Source organism: Rhamphochromis longiceps, linkage group LG16, assembly GCF_057381845.1.
Source record: "Rhamphochromis longiceps isolate RC_006_pf linkage group LG16, R_longiceps_female_GT1.1, whole genome shotgun sequence".
Taxonomy (NCBI): Eukaryota; Metazoa; Chordata; class Actinopteri; order Cichliformes; family Cichlidae; genus Rhamphochromis; species Rhamphochromis longiceps.
In genome coordinates, this window is record NC_140572.1 from 22,863,629 (window position 1) to 22,887,154 (window position 23,526).

The window sequence follows — 23,526 nt, forward strand, 5'->3', positions numbered from 1 at the left end:
GCTTCCTTTGCAGAGACAGAATTCGATCCATTCCTCGTGTGTGTAAACAGTGTAGTCTCAAAAAAAGAAAAAACAACAACCAAGTTGAACGTGTGTTCAGCCGTTTCAATAGTGATTACTAAAGTGATGCTCACAGCAGTATGTGCTGCAACATCTCTTTATGGCTCCATAACTGCGCTAAAACGCACAAACAGCAGAAGAAGGATAAGCTGCATTTTATTTCACGAAATGAGTGTAAGGTGTAAAAATAAAGCAAAACAACTTGGATTTATATATAAAAAGAAAGCTAAATCTGAGTGTACTTGGTGTGTTTTATTGTCAGTGAATTGACGCCATTTTTAAACTGTAATTACTTATTTTAATGTGAGCTTTGTGAAACAGAAAGCACTACAGTTTACATTTTAAGTAGTAGTAATATTATTAATAGTATCACAACAAATAGACAAAACAAATTTCCCACGTGTGGGACTAATAAAGGTTATCTTATCTTATCTTATCTTACAACAAGCAGGACACTGTGGGACAGTCTAAAAACGACAGGCTACTTCGCTGGTTATTTAACAATAACAATAGCAGGCTAATAATAATAAAACGACGAGGCTCAGAGACATGCCCTTTAAAGGAAAAAAACATCTGTGAAAGATCAGTGTCTCTGTTGTTATTTTCTCTGCATTTACACGGTGGGCTGGGTCTGCTTCTGCCTTCAGAAAGCCTTCCCTCTAACGATTAAATTTGGCTTCTCCTTTGTGCAAATGTGTGACATATTGCTGAAATATGGGGCCTGGGAGCTGTCAGGAGATTTCAAAATCAGTATAAGGGTGCTGCAATAACCGATTAGAAAAATGGGGCTTTCAGGTTTTGGAACTATTAAAAGTAGAGCGCTCTTCTTCACACACGTTCATCAGGGCATAAGACGTTTATGATATAAATCAGTAAAAACATGGACAATGGTATGGACCTTGCCTTGTCTACGTGTTCCAGCTGTGAATAGGCTGCTTTAGCTGAGACTTAAAGGACAACATCGCCCTCTAGCGCTCCCGGTATTCTTTCCAGGGGCCCTGAAGCTCCAGTAAAGGTAAACAGATTGCTTTTAGATCTGCAACTTTCTGGATTCCTGTTTTAATCAACAAGTTCCACTGAAGGTGGTTTAAGAACAAAGAAAAACAAAGCGTGTTAGCTCCTGCCCGTAAAGTACAATTAAGACACGTGCTCTTCTTGACCATTTCAGTACACAGTCCCATCAGAAGATAAGACTGCACCACACAGCAGTCAAAGTTAAGTTTTTTTTCCCATCGGTGGGAAGTGCAATTGATGAATACACGTGACCATTAAGGTGGGGGGTGATTTCCTCTAAAACAATTCATCGACCAGACACCCCATGGAAAAGTGTCTACACTCTGTTTGTCAGCAACAGACGCAAACACCCAGGAAAAAGGGTTTTTCAAAGGAGAGCGTAATTACTGGCCAGGCCCATAAAGTAATTTAGGCCAGACGTCTAGCCATTTCTATAGCTTTATTGGACCGCGGTTCTTCCTGCTTTAAAGTAATTGTTCGTACAAGTTGGACCATAAATTGGAAATTCGCCGCAACACCTCTCCCAATAGCAAACATTTTATGACTTGGAGCACTACTTTTCAAAAAAACACTAAAATCTTCCGTTTTTTAAAGTTATTTTTAAAGATGTTTTAAATAATATTTAGTGGGGGGTTAATATAATTTTAATATGTGGGCTGCTAATAAGAACATCCAGCCATTACATATTTAATATTATGTTAAATAGTGCTGTTCTCTATTAGGTTACATGGCCTCGATAAACCGCATTTGGATAAGTAAGGCCTTAGGGGATATGCTTTGGTCTAATACAAATAAATTAAAGAGCAAGGTGCTTACGTCAACATGTCAAAAATACGAATAAAGGATAAAATCTTTATGCATTTATTTTTGATTTAGACTAAAGGGAGATTTTTCCTTTCCTAAACATGGCACCTTGTCATGAACTGTATGAAAGCTTAAAAAATAATTTAGGAGGTTTTAAAAACAAAAATTTTAAGCAAAATGTCGTTAAAACTGGGTAAATTCTGGCTTTACTAAAACTGCGTCCCGTGTGTGTAGTGACATAGACAGCAGTCGAAGTAGTTGCTCTGAATTCTTTTTATACACACAACTCCAAATAACAGCAATACACATACATGTTTCCTGCTGCGTAAACATCCCACTTTGTTGCGTAAAACTTTCAGTTGGCTTGAAACATTGTTCGACAAATCCTCTGTGGGTCTCATCAAGGCAAATTTTTTGCACGTGTGATGCATATTTGGCCAAATAACCCCAGAACGCTGACACTTAATAAATGTTAAAAATAATAATAATAATAATAATAAGATTAAAAAAAATAAAATGGCTAAGGAGGCTCCTATCAAAAATCATTATAATTGTTCACATGGCTTCCTTGGTACAAACGTCAGAATGTGTGAAACGGCACCAGCACCGGACTTATAGCTGCTCTTTGCCGTTCCTCTCTCTGTTCATCTTCTTCATTTTCATCCTCCTGTTCTGGAACCAGATCTTCACTTGTCTCTCCGTTAAACTGAGTATGCGAGCGACTTCATAGCGCCGGTCTCTTGTCAAATACATGTTGTAGAGGAACTCCTTCTCTAGCTCTAAAGTCTGATATTTTGTGTAGGGACATCGCTTCTTTCTCGTCGAGCGTGCGTGAATCCAATTTGCTGCAGGGTTACCTAAAGACACATAAAGTAAATACACATGTGATTAGTTGTTTGGTTTTTCCCCTTTTTATTGTAACCTTTAATAAACCATAGCCATTGTTTTTACTTAATGGGGCTCAGAGACTTGCGGTCGGTTTCATTGAAGCAAAAGAAAATGAGAACTGTTGCCTGTTATGTCCAAAGAGGACTATTTCGATTACATGATTTCCTGTTTGTACCGATTGCCCCCGTGCACCAACAGAGGGGAATAGATCTGTACTTAGGTATAAAGTCTCTTTAGATGCAGTCTTATCGAAATATTAAGTTGTGTATCTATTTCGGGTGTCCCGTGACATGAAAAACATTAGGATCCCTGCAATAACCCTTGTAGGGCGGGTTCTCCCCTTTCGGAGCAACAGTATAGTACGAGACACTTTTATAGGTTAGTAAAACCTCCAGTTTTACACACCCGGCTCATACAGTTCTTAAAGTTGTAAATCAGCACCGGCTATTTCGTTTACTTACTTGGGTCAAGTTTTTGTTTTTCCTCTTTGGGTTCGCTGTGGCTCGAAAGCTCACTTCCACTGTGTTCTTTGGTTGTTTTTTCTGGACACTCCGATACTCCACACGTGAATTCGCCAGCAAGCGGCCGAGCCTCCGCTTCCAACGTGTCACAATCTGAAGATTTAGCTGGCAAGACCTCTGGCTTTGTCCCGTACGACCGACTGCTGGAGGGGAATCCGGCGAACGAAACGTGGTTCGAAATGGGGTCCATCCACGGTCGGACGCTAACGTATCTCCCGTCCGACGCAGGCAGATGGGACTGGTGGTGGTGGTGGTGCACATATGGATGATAAATCCCCTGAGGATGAACTGAGGACCAGGACGGCGAGAAAACAGCGGATTTCGGTGCAAAATTACACGAGGAAAAGTCTGCGTTGTCCCCAGCACCTGACGGCCTCGGGGTCATCGCGTGTGGAGCCTGAATAAAGCGAGCACCGTACACATCCTCCGGCTCCTGCCCCATTATAGCGTCCACATAGCAGTTACTGAGAGTGCCACTGGAAGACATTTTTGATGGCTTCCTACTCATATAATAAGGGTTGCACTGTTACGGGAAGCTTCCCTTTATGAACAATCATAGTATTTTTGCTGGCCCGCATCTACAGGGATTGGTTACATGGATCACGTGGTCATATTTACCAATACAGCGAGTAAATCAATCCTGCCCTTGCTCACCCCCCCCCCCCCCCCCCTTTTTTTTTTTTCGTCAGGTTTAATTTAGCTTTTCATTTCTCAAATAATAAAAAGCCCATTCTGATGTGACTAGTGGGAGAAAACTAACGCTCAAATAAAATGCCCCTTTTTTAATGAAGATGTGAGGATGTTTCAACAAAACCTACAGTCTGTTGTTCTGTTTTTTAAAGGAGTAAGAAACATTTCCACCAAAAAGCACACACGGCGTCCAAAAACACGGATTCCTTCTGTCTTAATCCTTCAAGGGGGAAAAAGCTCTTCTAATATCGTCCTGTCCCGATACCCTCAATCCCAGTAAAATGGTTTATGGACTTACAGAGTCCTCGTAAAATAGATGTAATAACATGTTGTAAAATAAAAAAGACGCCATTTCAGCTCACAGTGCGGTGTATCCATTGTTAATATTTTGGCAAGGAAACGTATTTTCTGAGTTGGTTTAATTTTTTAAGTTGAGGCGGAAACAGCAGCAGTCGTGAAATTATTATATTCATTGAAAGGAGAGTAATAATGTATCAATAAATGTTTTACGAGGTGCGTGTGATTATACATGCCATCAATAAAAAAAAGACTTGGAGGAGTCCATGTGTGTATTGCTCTCTGAAAGGTGTAATTTAGCACTAATAGCCTGCACATCTTGCCATGTTTCTTCTTCTACTTTTTTACCTACTTTTTTCACTATGTCATTTTCTCGCACTGTGTAAGGCAGAATGTCTCGACCTTCAGTGAACACTTGGAGATAAGAACTAGGTCAAATCTGAGGAGGGGATCAGAAATTGTGTTACGTTATCAGACGTTTGAAAAAGATTTGTGGCAAGCTAAGAAGGCCACACGAAGTTATTTTGTAGATGAAAATGAAGGCTGATTTCGCCACGAAGAAAGGGAGAGCCGAAAGTAATTTACTCCGTCCTCTAATCCTTATAGGCATTGAGTTTAATTATAAACAGGCCTGCACGCAAAAGCTAAACCAACTTTATTCCATTACACAATCAGCCATCTTCGCATGATTTTGCTGAGCTTTTTCTTTTGCATCCAAATAGACTTTAAAGGAATTCTATCTTGTTATTCATACAAATTTTACTTAGATTTTATTTCTAAGTCGTTTTTAGCCAGAATTTGCCTTCCTCGAGTAGCCTACGCGTAAATGAGCGTGAGAATATATTTTCTGAATTTAAGAAGATTACTGTTTCGGCTCGTCTTCAGATGAAGTTGCGGCATAATTACAAACGTTTGGCGAAACTGGAAACACAAATGAGGGACGCGTTCACACTGTTTTGCCTGCTGTTTTGTGCAACAAGCTTGGAGGAAATTGTTCTTTTTCTTGCCTTTTCCTGCTCGGAATGGGACTGTTTTTTGAAGGAAAACAATGCTTGCGTCAGTGCAAATTAATTTCGGATACTCACAGTGCTGCTAAAACTGAGGCAGGCTATTTGCCGAGCAGAGACCGTGTAGCACGGACAAATCTAAAACAAGATCCTTTGACAATATATTTATTGCAAGATACATGCCACAAACATGCAATAAATTCACAGATTGACATTGTTTTGTTCTGTATTTTTTCCATCACTTTAAAGCCCATAGAAACATTTCACTATCGAGCACACGGCTTGCACTTACTCTTAAACAAATGTTGCACTAGACGACAATAAATGTGCTTTCATGACTGAAATAGAGTAACCTTTTCCACAGCTCGGCCGGATACCCATGTCTTTTTAGTAGAAGAGAAGCACCCTCCAATAATTTAAGACCACAAAGTGTTACCCTGTGATGAAACAAAACAAATACAGGACGCCACGCAAAATAATAATAATAATACAAATAAAAAAAATACTAAGATTGGCAATACAGTCACAGTTTTGTTGATTTTGAGATAAATGTCCAATGCCAGCGAAGCATCAATATGTGAAGGACGAGGAGGAGGAAAGACAGCTAACACATGCAGCCTCACGAAAAGGTGAGATTTGAGGTCAGTTCACGGATGCGGTTTTCCCTGTTCATTTTCTTCAGCTTCATCCTGCGGTTCTGAAACCAGATCTTGACCTGCCTGTCGGTCAGGTTAACGCTCCTGCTGATCTCTAGGCGGCGCTCTCGGGTCAGGTACATATTGAAGAGAAACTCTTTCTCCAGCTCCAGGGTTTGGTGCTTTGTGTACGGGCACCTTTTCTTTCTCCCACTTTTTGCTGTCAGCCAGTTGTTTGTGAGAGTGTCACTCTTGCAGTCTGCAGGGATTCAAATCAGAGAGATCAGAGTTTTATTTTTTATTTATTTATTTTTTATTCTTTTAGCGACGCACTGAGCGTCCTCTCGAACAAAAAGCTCATCAGTTGCTTTGGATTTCACCTCTGGGAAATAACGCACAACATTTCCCTGAATAAATAAAATGCATGGGTTGTTATTAGTCACTCACATGCCATCACTAATAAAACAAAAATGAAATGAAACCCCAAATGATCAACCCGCACACGAGGAATACGTGTGTATATGGCCTGATTTTTTTTCTGTAAATCCTGATTTAAATGGTGAATTAATATGAATCGTGTAAGATTTCATAAGGAATTTGACATATTTTACTAATTTTGCAAATTGTCAAAACTGGATTGGGATTAGGGTGAGATTTCTCCTCATCATTTTTCATCTTTTTCCAAAACTTAAAAGTTCACACATTTGCCAAACAGATGTTAGAATTAATCAGTGGAGCTTGATTTAACGCTTCAATTTATGAAAGCTGTGCAATATGCTCACATAAGACAAGATTATGCATAAAAAAACTATGCATATACTTTAAATATCCAAAGAACAGGAGGACATAGGCTTCATGCTGCATGGTAAAACCATTCTCTGTTGCCTATCAGTGCAACCTGAGAAAGACTCTCATTAAACATTACGACTTTAGGGTTGTTTGGGTTGTTTGTGTTTTATACTTGGTTTTATGATGCTGGAGCCTTCTCAGCACCGCGCCACGAGATAAAAGCTTTCATTACAGCCAACCCACCTTTCCCTTCCTTCTGTAGCAGCTCAGGACTGGACACAGGCGCTTCCACTGAGCAGTTTTTCTCCTCCGAGCCCGACTTGAGATCCGGGCTTTCTACGGGGACCGGCGTTCTTGCGGTTTCCGGGTTTTGCGAAGCGTCCTCAATTTTTTTATCCACCTCTGAGAAATTAGAAGATGCCGACGAGGGCTGCGGTTTCGGGGTGACCCGGCTGAGCTGCATCAGTGTCGCGTTTGGACTCGGTGCTTCATGGCAGTAGTTTTCCTGATGCTTCCCGTTCGCATAAGTTTGGCTCAGTCTGAAATAGCCGGGAACCGGGATCTCGGGACCATCGACCGGACACGATTCAGGAATAACGTTAGAATATGCGGGGACTTCTGAAGAGTTGACTTTTTGTACTCTCTTATCGGAGTACATGCAGCAATTACTCTCTTCCTTTATGCTCTGTGAAAATGTACAGTTTGACATCTGATTGGGAGGCTCTATTCTGCAGGGTCTGCTCGGATCAGTCCAGTTATCTATCTGAGGTATGTACGAGTGGACGTTCATGCCCATATTTTGGTGGTTGACCTCCCCTCTTTTGCCGAAAGACGGCAGGAGTCCACAGGTTTGCATTCCGTAAGTTCCCATTTCTGAGCCAGACGGCATGTACATGTTGCTGTTGGAGTAAAAGCTGTCCGTCCTGCAAGCACCAATTAAAGAGTCCACTAAAAATGTATTTGCCACAGGAGAGCTACTGGAGAAGGACATTTTTTGAATTTAAGTTCTTAGGAGGAGAGAGATGTCCTTTGTAAGCTGACATATCTAGGAAAAACAATCTGTAAGTCAGGATGCCTCCCAACCACATGACAAGCCCACCAATGAGATTTGAAAATGGCCTTGAGACGCAGCCTCCTCTCTCTGCACACACTCGCACTGCGGATGCAGACGTGGTCAACAGCGACACCTACAACACGGACTTGAAATTGGTTTTTGCAGAGAGTCGCGCACGTTTCCAATGGGCATCGCGGGACTTGGAGACTTATTCGCGAAATTGAAAGAAATGCGTCGAAAGGACCATTTGAATCCCAACAAAAACTGCTCGCCTTCAATCTAGTCTCAGATTTATAACGACAGACGCGCTGTGAAGTGTTTAAGTGTTTATCAGTGCACCAACTTGAAGAATATGCGTGTCTCTTTGTGTGGAAGACATTCTCGAGAGAGTGAGTGTGTGTGTGTGTGTGTGTGTAGGTGTGCGTGTGTGTAGGTGTATGGGGAGGGGGGTGGGGGTGCCTGCATGGCGCATAGGCGACAACTGCAGACTATTTGGAAAAAATTTAGCCGCTCTGCTGATTATAATGCTGATTATATTTTTATTTAACCTTTCACACTTCACCCGCTGTAATCATTAAGAGTGCTTTCCCTGCATATATGCAGCATATGTCTCGATTGTATTTGTATTAAATATGTAACAAAAGAATAAACTAAATATAAATGTAACGCTTTCTCCTTTCATCTATTTAAATTTTGGTCTTTTTTCATTATGATTTGACAATTTATGAAAGGCTTATTGTTGTTGATGTTTTTCAATTAAGGTGCACAGAATCTCTCTATTAAAGAGGAAACGATTTCCCCGTTTCCTGGAAGATATCAGCTTTTAAAATACCCAGAAGATCCATAAGATGATGTGAAAGGTGGACACATACCTTTAACAAATTGAACTCACAGACTGGTAAAAACGTGAAGGTCAACGTTATAGCTTTCGCAGTCGTTATTACACACTTCACACTTAATCCATGAAGCTATTTCTCCAGGATTATCATATCTGTGCTTTCGTTTAACGTATTTGACGCTCAGAAGCAGAGTTCGAAATGACTTGCTTGACCGTGGCTGTGCTCACAGTCACAGTATTCTCTAAATACCTCAGTGTTTTCGCTCGTAAGGAAGGCAAACGTGTACTGCCTGTTAAACTAGAGAGGAAAAAAAACACTGTCCACGAAATTATTCATGATCACAAATCAGAGGTCATGCCAGTAATTGCCACTGACTCTAACGGCCTTTACAAAAAAGTGTAACACTGGGAATCCTTATGTGTTTGATAGTAATGGCACAAGCTTGAAATAATTATACAGTGTGTAAGAGAAGATGTGTAACGTCCGTTTGGCTCTCTTTAAGGCTCTTCGATATTTATAGTTGGCTGTAAACAAACACGTGTGCTATGCAAACGGGATTGTCAAAAAAGAAAAACCTTGAATACCATATGCAGCAGTTATAGCTATTTAAATAAAGCTTTACAACAGTTAAATGAGGCAAATGATAATGGATATATATTTTTTCTCTTTTTTAATTATCATGTTTCCAATAATGTTGCAAAGATAACATTTTAACATACAATAAAAAAAAAACTCATTTGGAAGCCAGTATGTTCTTCAGGCAAAATCAACAATTTATACATCACATTGATCCAAAATATATTTTTAAGTCAAATGGTCCGAAGGATACGTACACTCGTTGACATCATTGCTGTCATTATTAGTCTTGTGAACAGTGGAAATATTAACAGTGATAATTTAAAGAAAATAACAAGAGATTCACTTGTATTTAAAACATTGGAGTAGAGCGCGTAAATTTAAAAAACGAAGAAAAAATCTAAAAACAAGAAAAAAAAAATACTGGCTGATTTTAGTTACAAGCAAAACAAGAAAGCTTAAAAACTGCGACAATACTCGGTCTTTATTCGGAGTACCTGTACCTTTTTTCAAAGTAAATAGCTAGACTCAAATAGACGAGAATTTGACAATGAAAATAAAAGAAACAAACGTTACATATATATGTTACATATACATATATATATTTGAACAGAAATACATATATAGCAAATGTGGGTCAATATTCACTGCTCCTTTTAGCATAAACATGAGATATTACTGGGCTTCAGGCCCATGCGGCCCTCAGGTAAAGGTCTAAGCCTTTATGATGCGGATCACAAACAAAGAAACAGAACAGAATTAAATTCCTGGTGTCATTTCCATACGCATGACAATTATTTGAAATTGTGTTTGCTGTTTTCATGAAACTCATGAGGAATTTCATCCCTTCAGAGAAGCATTTAGCAAAATGTAATGCGCTCTCTGATTAACAGTGTTCTTATTTTCTTTAAGGAAACTCAAGGCTCTCGTTTTGTCGGTGTTTTTTTTATCAGTTCATTAAAAAAGAGGATTAAATACTTTGAAGGGAATGAGTCTTTAAATAAAAAAAAACAGCAACATGCAAACCATGCTGAATTTAGTGGACTGGAAGAAGTAATAATTAAAATAGAAATGTAAACAAACAGCTTGCTGAACTGATTATTCCCTCACTGACAGGCTTTCATGTGGGGTTGATGCTAAATTGACTGCATGGCTGTAAAAACTGAGAGTGCCCTCTTGTGGCTACATTGAGAATTGAAGTGAAACGCCCCTCACAGTTGGTAATGCAATTGCACTGCAGGACAAGCTGAGCACCCTTCTAAATGCTTAATGAAACCTCAGTTTTCTAATATCCTTTTGGGGAGGAAAACGGTAAATGTAACCCAGGTGGTACTAAATTAGCAAAAATCAATCTATAGAGGTTTTCTTTTTCTGACACTAAAAAAATGGGAGTAATTTTTGTTGCATAAATGAGCGATCGCCTATCTTTTAACAAATGAATTATCAATAAAGCGGCTGTTTTTTCCGAAATTGGTGCATTTATTTAGTTCATCCCCCCTACTGGTTACAAAAAAAGGGAAAGAAGGATATACAGCACCTTATATTTTTATGGAATTAAAAATTTTTTCACTTTTTGCAGAGGCAGCTTGATGGTTCGTGTATGGTGAAGCTACACAAAGATGGAATCGCCTTACCTACACAAGGAAGATCGTACAAATTTCGTGCTATAAGCTCACTTTGCGTTTCTTTCTTCTTCGCAGATTCAGAGCCATCAAAGAAACATATATCCAATTTATAATACTGCAAAAGGAGAGAAACATGAAAAAGAAATACTTATCCTTCTAGAAGACCGGCCTGGTTACAATATTTTCCATTGTCTTCCATTTCTTTAGTTGCAAGTGCCCCAATATGCCAGCATGAGCTAAATATGGAAACGATGCGCAGAAATTCTCAAAGCATTTCTAGCCTGGAGTTAAAGTACTTTAAGACAGGAAGGAGAATCAGTCCTCATGTGGTCTGGGGGTTGGGACACCAAAGTCCAATAGCCCCCTATTTAGACATTTACAGCTACTTTTATTATAGTGTCTAGACGGTTCAAGGTTTAGTAAACAATCAAGTGTTTCAAAGCAAAGGAAATAACGGGACATTACAGTACTGCAAGCGCCTAAATTATTCCGAAATCTTTCCTGATGTAAAGTTTTTTTTAGTTTAGTTTAGTTTTTTGTAAAACTTCCTTGTGATCGGTTTCGTGACAGCATATTTATTTTCGTACTTTTATTCACACCACAATTTGCATTGCATGCGCCTTACAAATATACATTCAGAGAAGAAAGAAGCCTACATATATTTAATATAAATTATTTCGAAGCACAGCTCGCAATTTGCGGGAATTTCTGCTACCGATAACGCAAAAATATGAGAATACAAATAAACGCAAGAGTTGGTGCAAAAATTCGAATGATACAAAATATTGGCAAATTAATTTTTTAAAGCCAGATTTTTGTGAAATCAACTGTTAATCACAGCTGACCATGAAGCCACTTGGAAAAGTGTTTGCGATTTTTCCTCCGTGTGTGAGTGTGTCTGTGTGTGACATGCCAGGTATCAGAACAAAGGATTCCCAGTGAAATACTGTAGACGGTCGCGGTTTAGCTTTTTCTCTTTCATTCTTCTGTTCTGAAACCAAATCTTCACTTGCCGATCTGTCAGGTTTAACATCCTGGACAGCTGGAGTCGCTTCTCTTTGTTAATGTACACATTGAAGAAAAACTCTCGTTCAAGTTCTCGGATTTGGTATTTGGTGTAGGGACACCTCTTCTTCCTGGACTTGGTTGATGAACCTGTGGAAGACAAAAAAAAAAGTTTTCCCAGATTTTACATCAAATGCCAAAATTCCCAAATGTGAAATATAGCAAAGAGAGCAGATTAATAGATTTACTTCTTTATTTCCGAAAAAAAACTTCCTCATACACACACACACACACACACACACACACACACACACACACACACGAGCGTAGACTGAACTAACCAACACAGGTATTCCCTTGAAAATTAGTCAATATTGCGCAAATGATCATCTACATGTTGGTGTTTGGTTACTTTCCACTACATCCCAGTCTGCATTTCCTCACTGTATTTCTATATCTGCACAGCACTAAAATATAAAATATAGAGTCACAAAAAAATTCCTCTAATGTCCTATCAAAACAAATCAAACCTGGCAACAAGGTATTATTATTGGACACAGGGAGGCCTTTAAGTATGGTTACTTAACGGTCTCCCATTGTAAATACCTTTACAACCGTAAAGTAAATCTTATTGGGATATAAAAGCTTTTGCATGCTTATAAAGAAGCATATAACCCTGCACGGTCACGGCGGTGGAAATGGCGCAGTCCAGACCCTCAAAAGTCTGGACTGTTCATCTTATGTCTAACACACATAGGAGTATATCCTTACTGACTTACTTTGCTGGTTGATCTTGTCGCTGCAGTTGGAGGACGAGTCCTCGTCGACGTTCCCGGTTTGATCAGCTTTGTGTTGTTCTACTTTGGTCACAGCCTGATTGTTATTCGCAGCATCACCCGGAACGTTATAGTCTGTCTTTTGTTTGGGGAGCTCCGCGTTAGGCTTGTCCGAGTTAGGAGTGTCAAAAAACTGGTCGAAGCCCTGGGGAAGAACCCCATTTCGACCCACGCTGGTAAAGAAATTGCAAGGCGAGCCTGTCCCTCCGTGGTGGCCATACAAGGACTCGTTTTTGAATATCACATCCGCCCTGCTGCTGGAGGACTGGATTAAGTCCCGGTGCATTATCTCGTCCGTTGAGTAGTAAGACGTGTAATTGCCCCTGTAGTGCCATTTGGGATGGTCCAGTCCGTAATCCCTGAAAGCGACTTCTCGAACAGGTTGGACTTGAGCTATGTTGGAAGAATAGGGGAAATTAATCTGACACGAAGTCGTCTGGGGTAGAAAGGAGGAGACTGATGTAAAATCGGGCGACGAAACGTAATAAGTGCAGCTCGGTAAAAACATATTTGACGCACAGCTGCGATCATCATATTCCGTCATATCTCTTCAGTTTTCCTCTCTGCAACAGAGGAAAGAATTGGCAGCTTTGCTGTGTTAAACTTTGTCCATCTATAGCACCACAGGCGTGTGGAAAGACCCCGCCAGGGAGAAAAAATCGGAAACGTAGGCAGACCTGCAATACATCTTGATCGATTCTTGAGGTAATTGTGTCATGTGATCCAGCTAAGAAATTACCATACATCAATATCAGTCATTAAAAACTGTCCGGAAAAACTCATGTGAGCGCATGCAAGAGACTCCATTGGCTCTCTGGCTGCAGAGGCAACTCCTCTCCAGCCTTTTTGCCCTATAGCTCACGAAAAAAAAGAAGAAATGTGTGAACCATCGCTGGAATATTTAATTAAAAGCTTTGCTGCAACATCATCCTCATCTTGTAATGATGTGTAATGACGGTCATACGCAGTGATGGTGTCAGTAAATTTTGGCTTTATATGTTTGTGGCAACAGTTAGCGGAAATATTAACGTTAACCTCAATGCAAAGCTTAAATGGCATGGCAACAAGGCTACCGTACCTACTCGCGCTGAAAAAAAGAAGAAGAAGAAGAAGAAGCAGCCTGTGGAATATGTGATTCACCAAGTCAGATTTTATGCAAATACATTTAAGGCTCATTGCGCATAATCACTGTGCACCATGGTGGTTTGAGTAGAGTTAAATACATACAGAAACGCCAGAAGGAAATCGTTTGAATTCAGTTTCACTGACAAGCTTCTTGGCCTTCACCATGGTGACAAAAAGCTGAGGCTTCACAAAGAAATAAAAGACCACGACAAGACTGGGCTGCAATAGATTATTGTATATATTACACCCCAGTTACATTGCAGAGTCCATTTTTAAAACTCGTTGTTTAGAAATATCTGCCCATTAAATGGTCCTGTTGATTAAAACAAAAAACAAAAAAAAATCCCCAATTTTAAGTACAGATGGATGCACTTGAAAACAGACAAGTAAACAACCCCATGGAATGTTACTGCAAACACAGAAATGTTGATTTTTGGTTTCCACAGAAACATAAATCAAGCGCAAGCACAAATCGGTAAGCACATCCAGCATTGCCAAGTCCAAAACAACTGACTTTGACCGTCTGTGGTGTAGCTGATGTCCACCAAGCCTTTTTCACCAACAAGCCTCTGCAGCCAAATCATTTTACTGCCCCTGGGCAGCCATGCTTGCAGTGTTTTCCTCCTTCTTGGTGGAGAAAACGAACTTATACCACTGATGAACGGATCTCTCATATAAATGAAATTTCCTCCAATAATTTTTTTTGTCTATGTAAGTATTAATAACTTTATTATTTCTTTCTGTATTTTTAACTTATTACCTGGCGATTTTTATTTTATTTTATATGACTCCACTTAATGTAGTTTTTTTTATTGTAGTTGTGATACTGCAGTTGTGAAACTGCATCAGGCGCTGGGCTAGTTTTATATATAGTTATATATATATATATATATATATATATATATATATATATATATATATATATATATATATATATATATAAAACTATATATATATATATATATATATATATATATATATATATATATATATATATATATATATAAAACTATATATATATATATATATATATATATATATATATATATATATATATATATATATATATATATATATATATGCAGGAAAATATGCAGGAAAAATGTAGTTCATATTTCTCTGTGGGCTTATATTGTTTTTAAAGGTTAATCGATTGTCGGGCTTCAAACATAATGTGGTGTTCGCTTAAAGACAGCTTTAATATTATCTGGGGCTAAAGTCGAGCTCGTTGGTCCTGTTCTGTATCCAATCTAACTACATTTCATAATAATCCCTTTTTAGCCAGTTAGAAGATATTTTCCAAAATTAGGCCAAAATGTTCCAAAGTAAACTACTTCCATCTATATTCCACAGCGTTAGGAGGTCAAAACATCTGTATCTATGTAACTATCACATGAATAAATAACTTAATTATTTAATTAATTTAAATAATTGCAGTGAAAAGTTGATAGCGGTATGAGACTAATGGCTTACTTTAAGTTAAGACGAGTTGTTGCTATAATTTGGTGTTTTGTGTGCTTTAGGTTGTCTTTTTTGGCCGTCTTCTATTACATGGAAAGGTTGCAATGTGTAAGACTGTATTAAGCTTAAAATTTCAGATATCAAATCAGGCTGCAGACGAGATGCTTTAAAGTTCCAAGCATTTACAAAAAGGTTAAACGTCGTGTTGTCCAGCTTGTTTAATTAAGGCGTGTGACATTAAGCAAAACATTAAAAGGTTCCACTTGAAACACAATTGCTGAAATAGACACACGAAAGCTAACTTCCATAAGACTTTTTTTCTGATATTGTGAGAAATAGAAACCCAGTCTACTAACTTGACCTTAACTTTGTTTTTGGCACCCCAACTATCTAAAGGAAGCCTTAGCTATGTGACGCAGCCAGGCAGTAAACCAATAAAGCAGCAAACAATGTCTGAGACGCACAGAAAACCCACTGCAGGCGTCTGAAATACTCTGTGGAAGGAGAACTGGCTGTTAAGCTTCTAAGCACCACACAACAGGCCCGCAAAACAGTGAGGGCAAAAAGAATGAATTGCAGTGGTTTGAAAGTATGCCAAAGTCCCAGAAACTCTGTAAGGAGAGGGGAAAAATCTTTATGTTTCATTACAAATTACTATAGCTCTAAAATGTTATTCAGACTTCCTTGAACTTATGACTGCAGTTTAACAGAAACATAATAGTTGCAGTGATGCGGTGATGATGACGTGATAATGATGTAACGAGGGGAACCATTTATAGATTCACTCTCCCGTAATGTCGCGTGTGCTGCTCTGCTGATGGCTGGTCGTTCCTGCAGAGTCGCGGTCTCTCTTCGTTTAAAATTACCCTGACCACTTGTGACCTGCAGGTCCGCCGTGGAAACACCAGCGAAGAGTTTTGGTAATGAAAACAGTGACAGAGCTAGATTTGGCCATATCACATGCACCACTAATGAGCACGGATGGACTTGTCTGGTGCAGAAAGTTCACTTGATGTCGCTGAGATATTGATTTACATCCATTTCATTTAGTTACAGCCGCAATAACCTCCAACTGGCATGCAGAGATTTTCTTGTGGGTGAGAAATGCTGCTGGGTTATCCACTGTGCAGAGGAATTACGCACATAAAATGCCAAAGCCAAATGCAGAATGGAGGGGTTTCAATTTAAAGTGAGTGCTGGAGAGCAGAGAGATAATAGCCTGTTAAAGGTGCAGATATAAAAGAAAAATATTCCTCCATGCTACAGACATTTTATAGAGATACAATTTATTTCTAGAGAAAGATTACGCTCGCATAAGGCAGCCCTCTCATGGTTCTTTTACATCTGCAGGCTTTGAGATTTCCTAAACAAACGACGCTGACTTTAGTTTTAAAATCTATGTGACGCAGCGTGGAAGAGGTGCAGATCAGTGCTCGGTTATACGCTAAATATCAGCTCTGGAGCGAAGCTATATGAATAACGGCACAAGCGTGAAGTCTTTAGTTACATTTTCTTTCCAATATCATTCCTAATAAATATGAAATATCTATCATGATGCAAAATAACTTGGTCACGATTCTTTTTTAAAGGATCTTTATTTACAAATGCATTCATCTCCAGGTGCATCCACAGTACAAAACCAATTTACCTTGATTTAAAAAAAAAAAAAAAAAAACTTGTATAACTTCATATTATACTTACCAACACCATGCATTCTGAAATTGCTATTAAATAAGTCAAATCCAGTTTGGAATAAACTATAACTGCGTATTTATTTTCAAAAAATGTAAATCTTCCGCTTTAGAATGACTTTGATGCGACCTTGAGATCACACATATGTGCGTTTTTTGTGACAATACAGAGGTCTAGCAACAACAACAAAAAAAGATAAACATTTAATTTACAACAGATATTATGCGTTTTGACACCATCAGACTGTTTCACATCCACAAACCTTTTTTCTTTTCTTTTTCTTTTTTTGCGGGCTTCAAACACTTCCTAGCGCCAAATACGCTGCGAAAAGTAGTTTCGCATTACTTCTTTAAACAGATTTACACAAAAAAAGGTGGATAATTCAGACATTTGATTAAATAACATCAATTAGGGGATGGGCATGCAATCATGAGATATATTTTGCAGTGCTGACTATTGCTAATGTTTTACACATCGTAAACGTGAACTTGACTGTTGCCTTCTACAATAAGGCTGCACTACATGCAAAGGCCGTCATACAAAAGACACAAAAACAAATGGTTCCACATTTCCGTTTAAGCTGGTCTCATATTTGCGCTGGATGAGAAACAAGTGGGCTTATAGACTGATTATCATCCGCCGGCTAAGACCAGTTTGGAAGCTGTGGCCTACGGCGCATTTGGAGAATCTTAAAGCCAAAAGTGACCCAGCATGCGTAAAAATCTACTCAGTCTCAGTCACCAATGCAAATTTATTTTTTGCATTTGTTAGGCTATACTACAAATATGCTGGAACTTTTTGATGAAGGTATAATATATAACGTAACAGAAGCTGCGCATTTAAATTAAACTAAAACAAATGTATTTCCATGACCTTCACCAAAGTGCTTTAGTCGCCCAGACCTAACGACAGACACGACTGTAGACACGAAACCCGGCCCACCAATTCCGTCCACCCACCTTTCCCACCTGTGCAGCTGATAAATGTTGAGATTCATTCATTCGAGAAAAGAAAAAAAAGAACATAGGAAATTATTCCAGTCAGTGACTCCTCCAACACAACTGGAGGAATCAATTTAGCAACATGGAGTGCGGACGCAGAACGTTACATTATTGATGCGATGCTCAGGATCAAGGCCAAAGGTCATCAGTATGCAGAGAAAGCTTGCTCGCGCATCATCAGTCGTTTCTTCTTCATCCTCCGATTCTGAAACCAGATTTTCACCTGCTGGTCGCTAAGGTCAAGTCTGTCTGACAGCTCCTTGCGTTTCTGTCTGTTAATGAACTCGTTCATCATAAATTCATTCTCAAGTTCAGCTAGCTGCAGCTTCGAGTAGGGCTTTCTCTTTTTTCTTGTTTTCACTTGCGACGAGCACCACGGGGCACCTGAAGAGAGTAGAGGCGCAAACAAGATTTAAACTTTAACAGCACCTCCAGCCACAGTTAAATAAGGCGAAGGGAAATAAGTGGTCCCAAATGCGCTGCTTATAGCGTGGCTAACGTCTTACATATTTTATTAAGATCATAAGAAAAAGGAACCACATCTGCTGCGCTTATGGAAAAAAGACCTGACATTAGAATGACTCACACATGCAAAGGACTCTACAAGGTTATTATGGGACATTTTAAATAGTATACATGGACCAAAAAAATAAATAAAATCATAGCCACATGTATGCATTCCTGTTGTAATAACCTTATAGGAGATTAGTTATAGCCACAGAACCACACAGTGGCCACACAGAAGCATAGATCATGCCCATATTGTTGCAAATGTGTGGTTTTATAGTAAAATAGCTAGCACTGCTGATAAAATAAGGAATCTGGCCTGAAGAATTATGTAACTACTTAACCTTGAGCAAAAGTCGTCCTGGAGCATGGGTTACTGGATAACGTGTGAATGGGATTCTCCTCCTGTTTGGGGCCGTTCACGTTCAGTGGACCTGCTGTATCCGGATCAAGCTGTGCCGCAGAACCGTGAGACCGGTTGTCCAGAGCTGAGTAACGGACCCCGTGATCCCCGGCGTAAACTTCATCTTGACTGCCAGACTCCTCTGTCTTTTGGCTTGTGTCCTGAAAGCATCGAGGAGACTCCTCCAAATGCGTCTTGACGTGGCCGCTCGAGGAGTTTGTGTTTAAAGACACTGAATTGGACAAAAACGGCGGACAGTAGCCTCCGAAGGCGCGGCTCTGTGGTGGTGCCGCTGGCCCAGACGCGCACGAACTTGAGGAAGTCCACGGGAGCGTGCACACCTCCCTCCTATTGTAAGGGAGCTGATGCAGCCCGGGTATATGGGCTCCATTACCGCGCAAGTTGGAGAAATACAACGACTCAGGGGGAGCAAAATTTAACAGAGAACCAACATAGCCGGGATTTAAAGGATTCCGCTCACACATTTCCATGGAGCTTTCCTCAAACGCTTCTTGCAAGCGTTTTAGCAACTCCTGAAGAATAAAGGGAAGGTAATTGTTGATTTGTTAATACAGTGTCACGTGATATGTAAACTATGTTGTTCCGCCCCCACCCTTGCTTCCAATACAGCAAAGCAAAATACTCCTTGAGGAAATGTTTTGGTATTGGGCGGGTGGGCAATGAAATGGTTCCAACCAACCATTTAATCTTTGCAATTACTCGGAAAAAAAAAACTTAGAAATATGATTTTAGACGATGATTTCAGTGCCACGAGCGGCTGCTGAACAGAACATGAGCACTTGGGATGCCACCGTGAAGCACATATCAAGGATAACAAGTTGATTGTGTGGGCTGACTCATGCAGTAGCATGTGCGCATGGAAGCACTGAAATGCTAGATAGATAGATAGATAGATAGATAGATAGATAGATAGATAGATAGATAGATAGATAGATAGATAGATAGATAGATAGATAGATAGATAGATAGATAGATAGATAGATAGATAGATAGATAGATAGATAGATAGATAACTTTGCGCATAACTTTGCGTTTTGCCTTTCATGTGACACAATGAAAGGCCCAGTAACCCTGACCATAATTCTAACTACCTTTTCACTGAAATTGCACGCAAAAACCTTAAATTGTGCAGACAAGAAGTACGAATTCGTCCTGCCTGGCGTGCTGTATTTATACACAATGCCACTATATCAGGATAAACGGACATAAAGGGGCACATACCTTTAGTGCACGCAGGGCATTGTATTTGATATTTGATTGTAGCCCTGGTTTCCTCGTAATGCCTGCAAAATACCCTTTATTTGCGCTGGTAAAGAGCCAAGGTCTAAGCACAGAAATAAAGTTACGCATGATTGAAAATTCCCACTGACTTTTAGAGAAGTATTTTTGTCTATTATTTTTATTATTTGTATTTATCTGTCTATCTATCTATTTATTTATTTGACAAAACTTGCTCAAGAAACTTAAGGTAGGTAGATCTGAACACACCAGTTAAAGATCACCATAAAGTCACATATGAAATTCACTATAGAATATTGGTGCCTTCATCTCTGTGTAAAATTATGCTACGCTGTAACCCAACTGTGCCAAAATAACACTGAGATTCTTGTAAAATGTTAGTACCTTTACATAAAATGGAAAATACTTCCGTCTGCTATCATTTTGTAGCACATTTGTTCTGGTAATATCAAGTGCTTGGCTAAATTTAGAACAACCTCGGTTTTGTTTGTAGTTTTCCGTATTTATTTATGATCGTACTGTTGGGATATGTGGGAATGTACTGTTGTGGGATACTTCAGCTACACGGTGTAATTGTGCGTTATACCAGCTTTCCTAATACACCCATAATATCTCCATACCATATTATTTTCGAAAGGACGCCTGTAATTCATGGGGAGTATATTGCACTATTTTCTTTGGTATTACTGCATGTTTTATATAAATTATTTGTTTATTTTTTTTCTTGGATACAGTATTCCCCTGTGACGTGAAATTGATTTTTTTTTTTTAAAATGACACTGACGACAGGGAGGATTTTGTGGTTATGAATAAATAAACAAAACATCCCTAAAATGTAAAATAAACATTTAATCATGCTGAACCTGTCGCTGTGATCTTTTTTATTTTCTTTTGTTTCAGGTTTTTTGGATATGTCTGGAAATGTTTAGCATTAAAGCCAAAGCTTCTGAATGTGTTTAATTTGATACAAGATAAAAGACAAAAGCTTTAATAAACATGTAGTGTTTTGATTATGTGAGATGTTTCGGCTTTAATCCAATAGGTGGCAGCATAACATTATGCATATATAGCCTTTGTATCGTGTCATTATGTCTTTACTCTGACCATTGTAATGTTTTTACTGCGGTAGGAGCTTTGCTTATCTCCAGTAACCATTTGAGTCGTGTTTGGTTTCCTGTGCAAGAAGAAAAAAAAAAGATTATCAGGAAAGGAACCATGAGATAATGTCTCCAGAGTCTACATCGTCATCAGTACCTAGGTATGCTAAATATAACAATCACATGAACTGATGTTTTACAGAGCCGATTTTAAGGGATTAAAATTATATGTGTTAGACTGAAAACAACGTTTTTTCAATTAATTAAAAGTCCAGTGACGCTGTTACATTTATTTCATCCAAAGAGGGAAACGTTATAAAATCAGACGTTTTGGGGGGGAGGGTTTGCAGTTTATACATTTTCTGTTTTACATTTCATAGTTTAAAAACTTTTAAAATATAGACTATGCGAGGTTTTAGATTTAAACTGTCGTAAATAACTTGTTGGCCTATAATCAGTCAAATCTCAAACATATCGCACATTTGATTCGAAGGCATTTTGAACCTTCCTGTCACAATTTAGGCGCTGCAATCGGTTTTTTGCAAAGTGACCTTAATTCTTCTCAAACCTTCATTACAAATTTTCTTCACCCAGCTCAAAACCTGAAAAAATGACATTAGAAATGTCTTTTTCACGACATCTGGCCAAGACGGCTGCGCAAAATGCAACATAAACAGAGTTCTGTAAAAATATTTGAAGTTATCAACAAGGTTCCGATTGATTGTAACGTGGAGCACAGAAGAGATACTTATAGATACTTACAAAACAGGTTCTTTAATTTATATATAACCCCTTCTTTATCGATGTTAGAAATAAAACACACACAGACATCGGCCATCACTTTTTTGCACGACTCATGCGCCATGTGTTTTCAGTATTCAGAGTAACTCACGAGACACTACAATGAAACTTCAGCAAAGAAAAAGTCAAAAAGAAACATCTGAAAATTGTCGTTTATTACATCATCATTTTAATGTGACTACAACTATTTATATGACTAAAACTAATTGAGAAGAAAATATTAGGATTAGGAACAATTATGTGTGTGCAGATGAACGGTTTTACCTGCGCCCATGAATTGTTCGTGTTTCCTACGAGTGTTGCCCAGAATCTGGTGTTCACAGCTTCTATCGAGGCCAAATGGATAGCAGTCATCAGAAATGCTAGCTTTAATGCTAGAAAATTAATATAATAACGCACATGAAACGTGTGTGAACCTATATTTAGGAAACGTTTTGCTTTATAAAAGTGAGCTTTCGGCTGCAGCCAAGAATCACAAAATTACAGACTCCGACAATTTCAAAATAGAGTTTTAGTGTCATTTACTGTTCTTCGTCCTTCGTGTTTAGGGTGTCAGGAGCCAAACTGAGGATACTCAGTCTAGCTGTTTCCAGTCTGGCTGTTTTCCTTTGAGGGCTATCCGCCGTCTATTGTCCTTGGTAATAAACTTGCTGCTTCCCTCGTTCAAGTTCTCATGGCTGAGAAATGCTACACTGAATTTTCGCAGTTATTTCTAAGTTTTTTTCTGAGTAATTTCGCAGCAATTTAGAGTCATTGGAAGTAAAAATAAATTTTTAAAAATGAATAAACATAAAAATATAGCAAATTTAAGAGACTGTAGACTTACATTCAGCTTAAATTTCCATTATGTAAAATATAAAGCTCCGGTCACCTAACAGAAATAATAACGTGAGATGTTGCATCGGAGAAAAAGCTGATTATATTCTGAGAAACTGTCGCGTTCATTTGGGAACACTTGACACCCTGGTGCCTTTCAATAGAATTATCTGAAGTAATGGACCTGAACCAAGAGTTCCTTCGAGGATAGTACTCCCACAAATGTGGTTGCTGTTTTTTTTTCTGTTTTCTGTATTTTAATGGGGCTACCGAAAAGGATCACTGTCTTTAAAAATTAGGTGTGCTGACTCAAATACATCAGTGGTGTGTATTTTTGGAGCTTGGAGTCACAGTTTCTTCTCAAATATGCTGCGTCACAATTAATTTACTGATGGTGAAAAATCGTTAAAATGCCTCATATGCATTGGGCTATAAAAGCTACCCTATGTTATAAGGACGGTGCTGATGCTGCATTATAACTTTATCTCCAGTGCAGTCATGATTTTGTATAAACGTGCCACGAAAGCACTGCAAAGAAATGACACAGTTAACATTTCAAAAAGTGGTCCCAAAACAAGGGTGGGGATAGTTTCCAGCATACATCACAAAAGTTGTAAGTTTTATGGTGGAAAACAGTTACTACTGTGTTATTTAACATTTAGTTTGCCACATTGTTTAGATTGCAGTCAATTTTCTCACTACTGACAAATTGTTTCTTTTTGT

General features: G+C 38.8%; 4 protein-coding genes across 4 annotated transcripts; all 4 read right to left on the reverse strand.

The window, feature by feature from the left end:
* Nucleotides 1-383: 383 nt before the first annotated feature.
* On the reverse strand, nucleotides 384-5,297 carry hoxd9a (homeobox D9a). The gene is made up of 2 exons (XM_085383839.1): nucleotides 3,228-5,297; nucleotides 384-2,735 (listed from the first exon to the last, which is right to left on the reverse strand). Exons 1-2 carry the CDS (start codon nucleotides 3,793-3,795, stop codon nucleotides 2,491-2,493), a joined length of 813 nt encoding a protein of 270 aa, XP_085239965.1. The 5' UTR covers nucleotides 3,796-5,297; the 3' UTR covers nucleotides 384-2,490.
* Nucleotides 5,298-5,430: 133 nt separating this feature from the next.
* hoxd10a (homeobox D10a) lies at nucleotides 5,431-8,210 on the reverse strand. Its single transcript, XM_085383838.1, has 2 exons — nucleotides 6,949-8,210; nucleotides 5,431-6,175 (listed from the first exon to the last, which is right to left on the reverse strand). Exons 1-2 carry the CDS (start codon nucleotides 7,694-7,696, stop codon nucleotides 5,901-5,903), a joined length of 1,023 nt encoding a protein of 340 aa, XP_085239964.1. The 5' UTR covers nucleotides 7,697-8,210; the 3' UTR covers nucleotides 5,431-5,900.
* A 193-nt stretch (nucleotides 8,211-8,403) lies between these two features.
* hoxd11a (homeobox D11a) lies at nucleotides 8,404-13,810 on the reverse strand. The gene is made up of 2 exons (XM_085383837.1): nucleotides 12,584-13,810; nucleotides 8,404-11,954 (listed from the first exon to the last, which is right to left on the reverse strand). The coding sequence occupies exons 1-2, from the start codon at nucleotides 13,182-13,184 to the stop codon at nucleotides 11,719-11,721; spliced, it is 837 nt and encodes a 278-aa protein (XP_085239963.1). The 5' UTR covers nucleotides 13,185-13,810; the 3' UTR covers nucleotides 8,404-11,718.
* Nucleotides 13,811-17,065: 3,255 nt separating this feature from the next.
* hoxd12a (homeobox D12a) lies at nucleotides 17,066-19,635 on the reverse strand. Its single transcript, XM_085385407.1, has 2 exons — nucleotides 18,771-19,635; nucleotides 17,066-18,303 (listed from the first exon to the last, which is right to left on the reverse strand). Exons 1-2 carry the CDS (start codon nucleotides 19,318-19,320, stop codon nucleotides 18,065-18,067), a joined length of 789 nt encoding a protein of 262 aa, XP_085241533.1. The 5' UTR covers nucleotides 19,321-19,635; the 3' UTR covers nucleotides 17,066-18,064.
* Nucleotides 19,636-23,526: the final 3,891 nt, after the last annotated feature.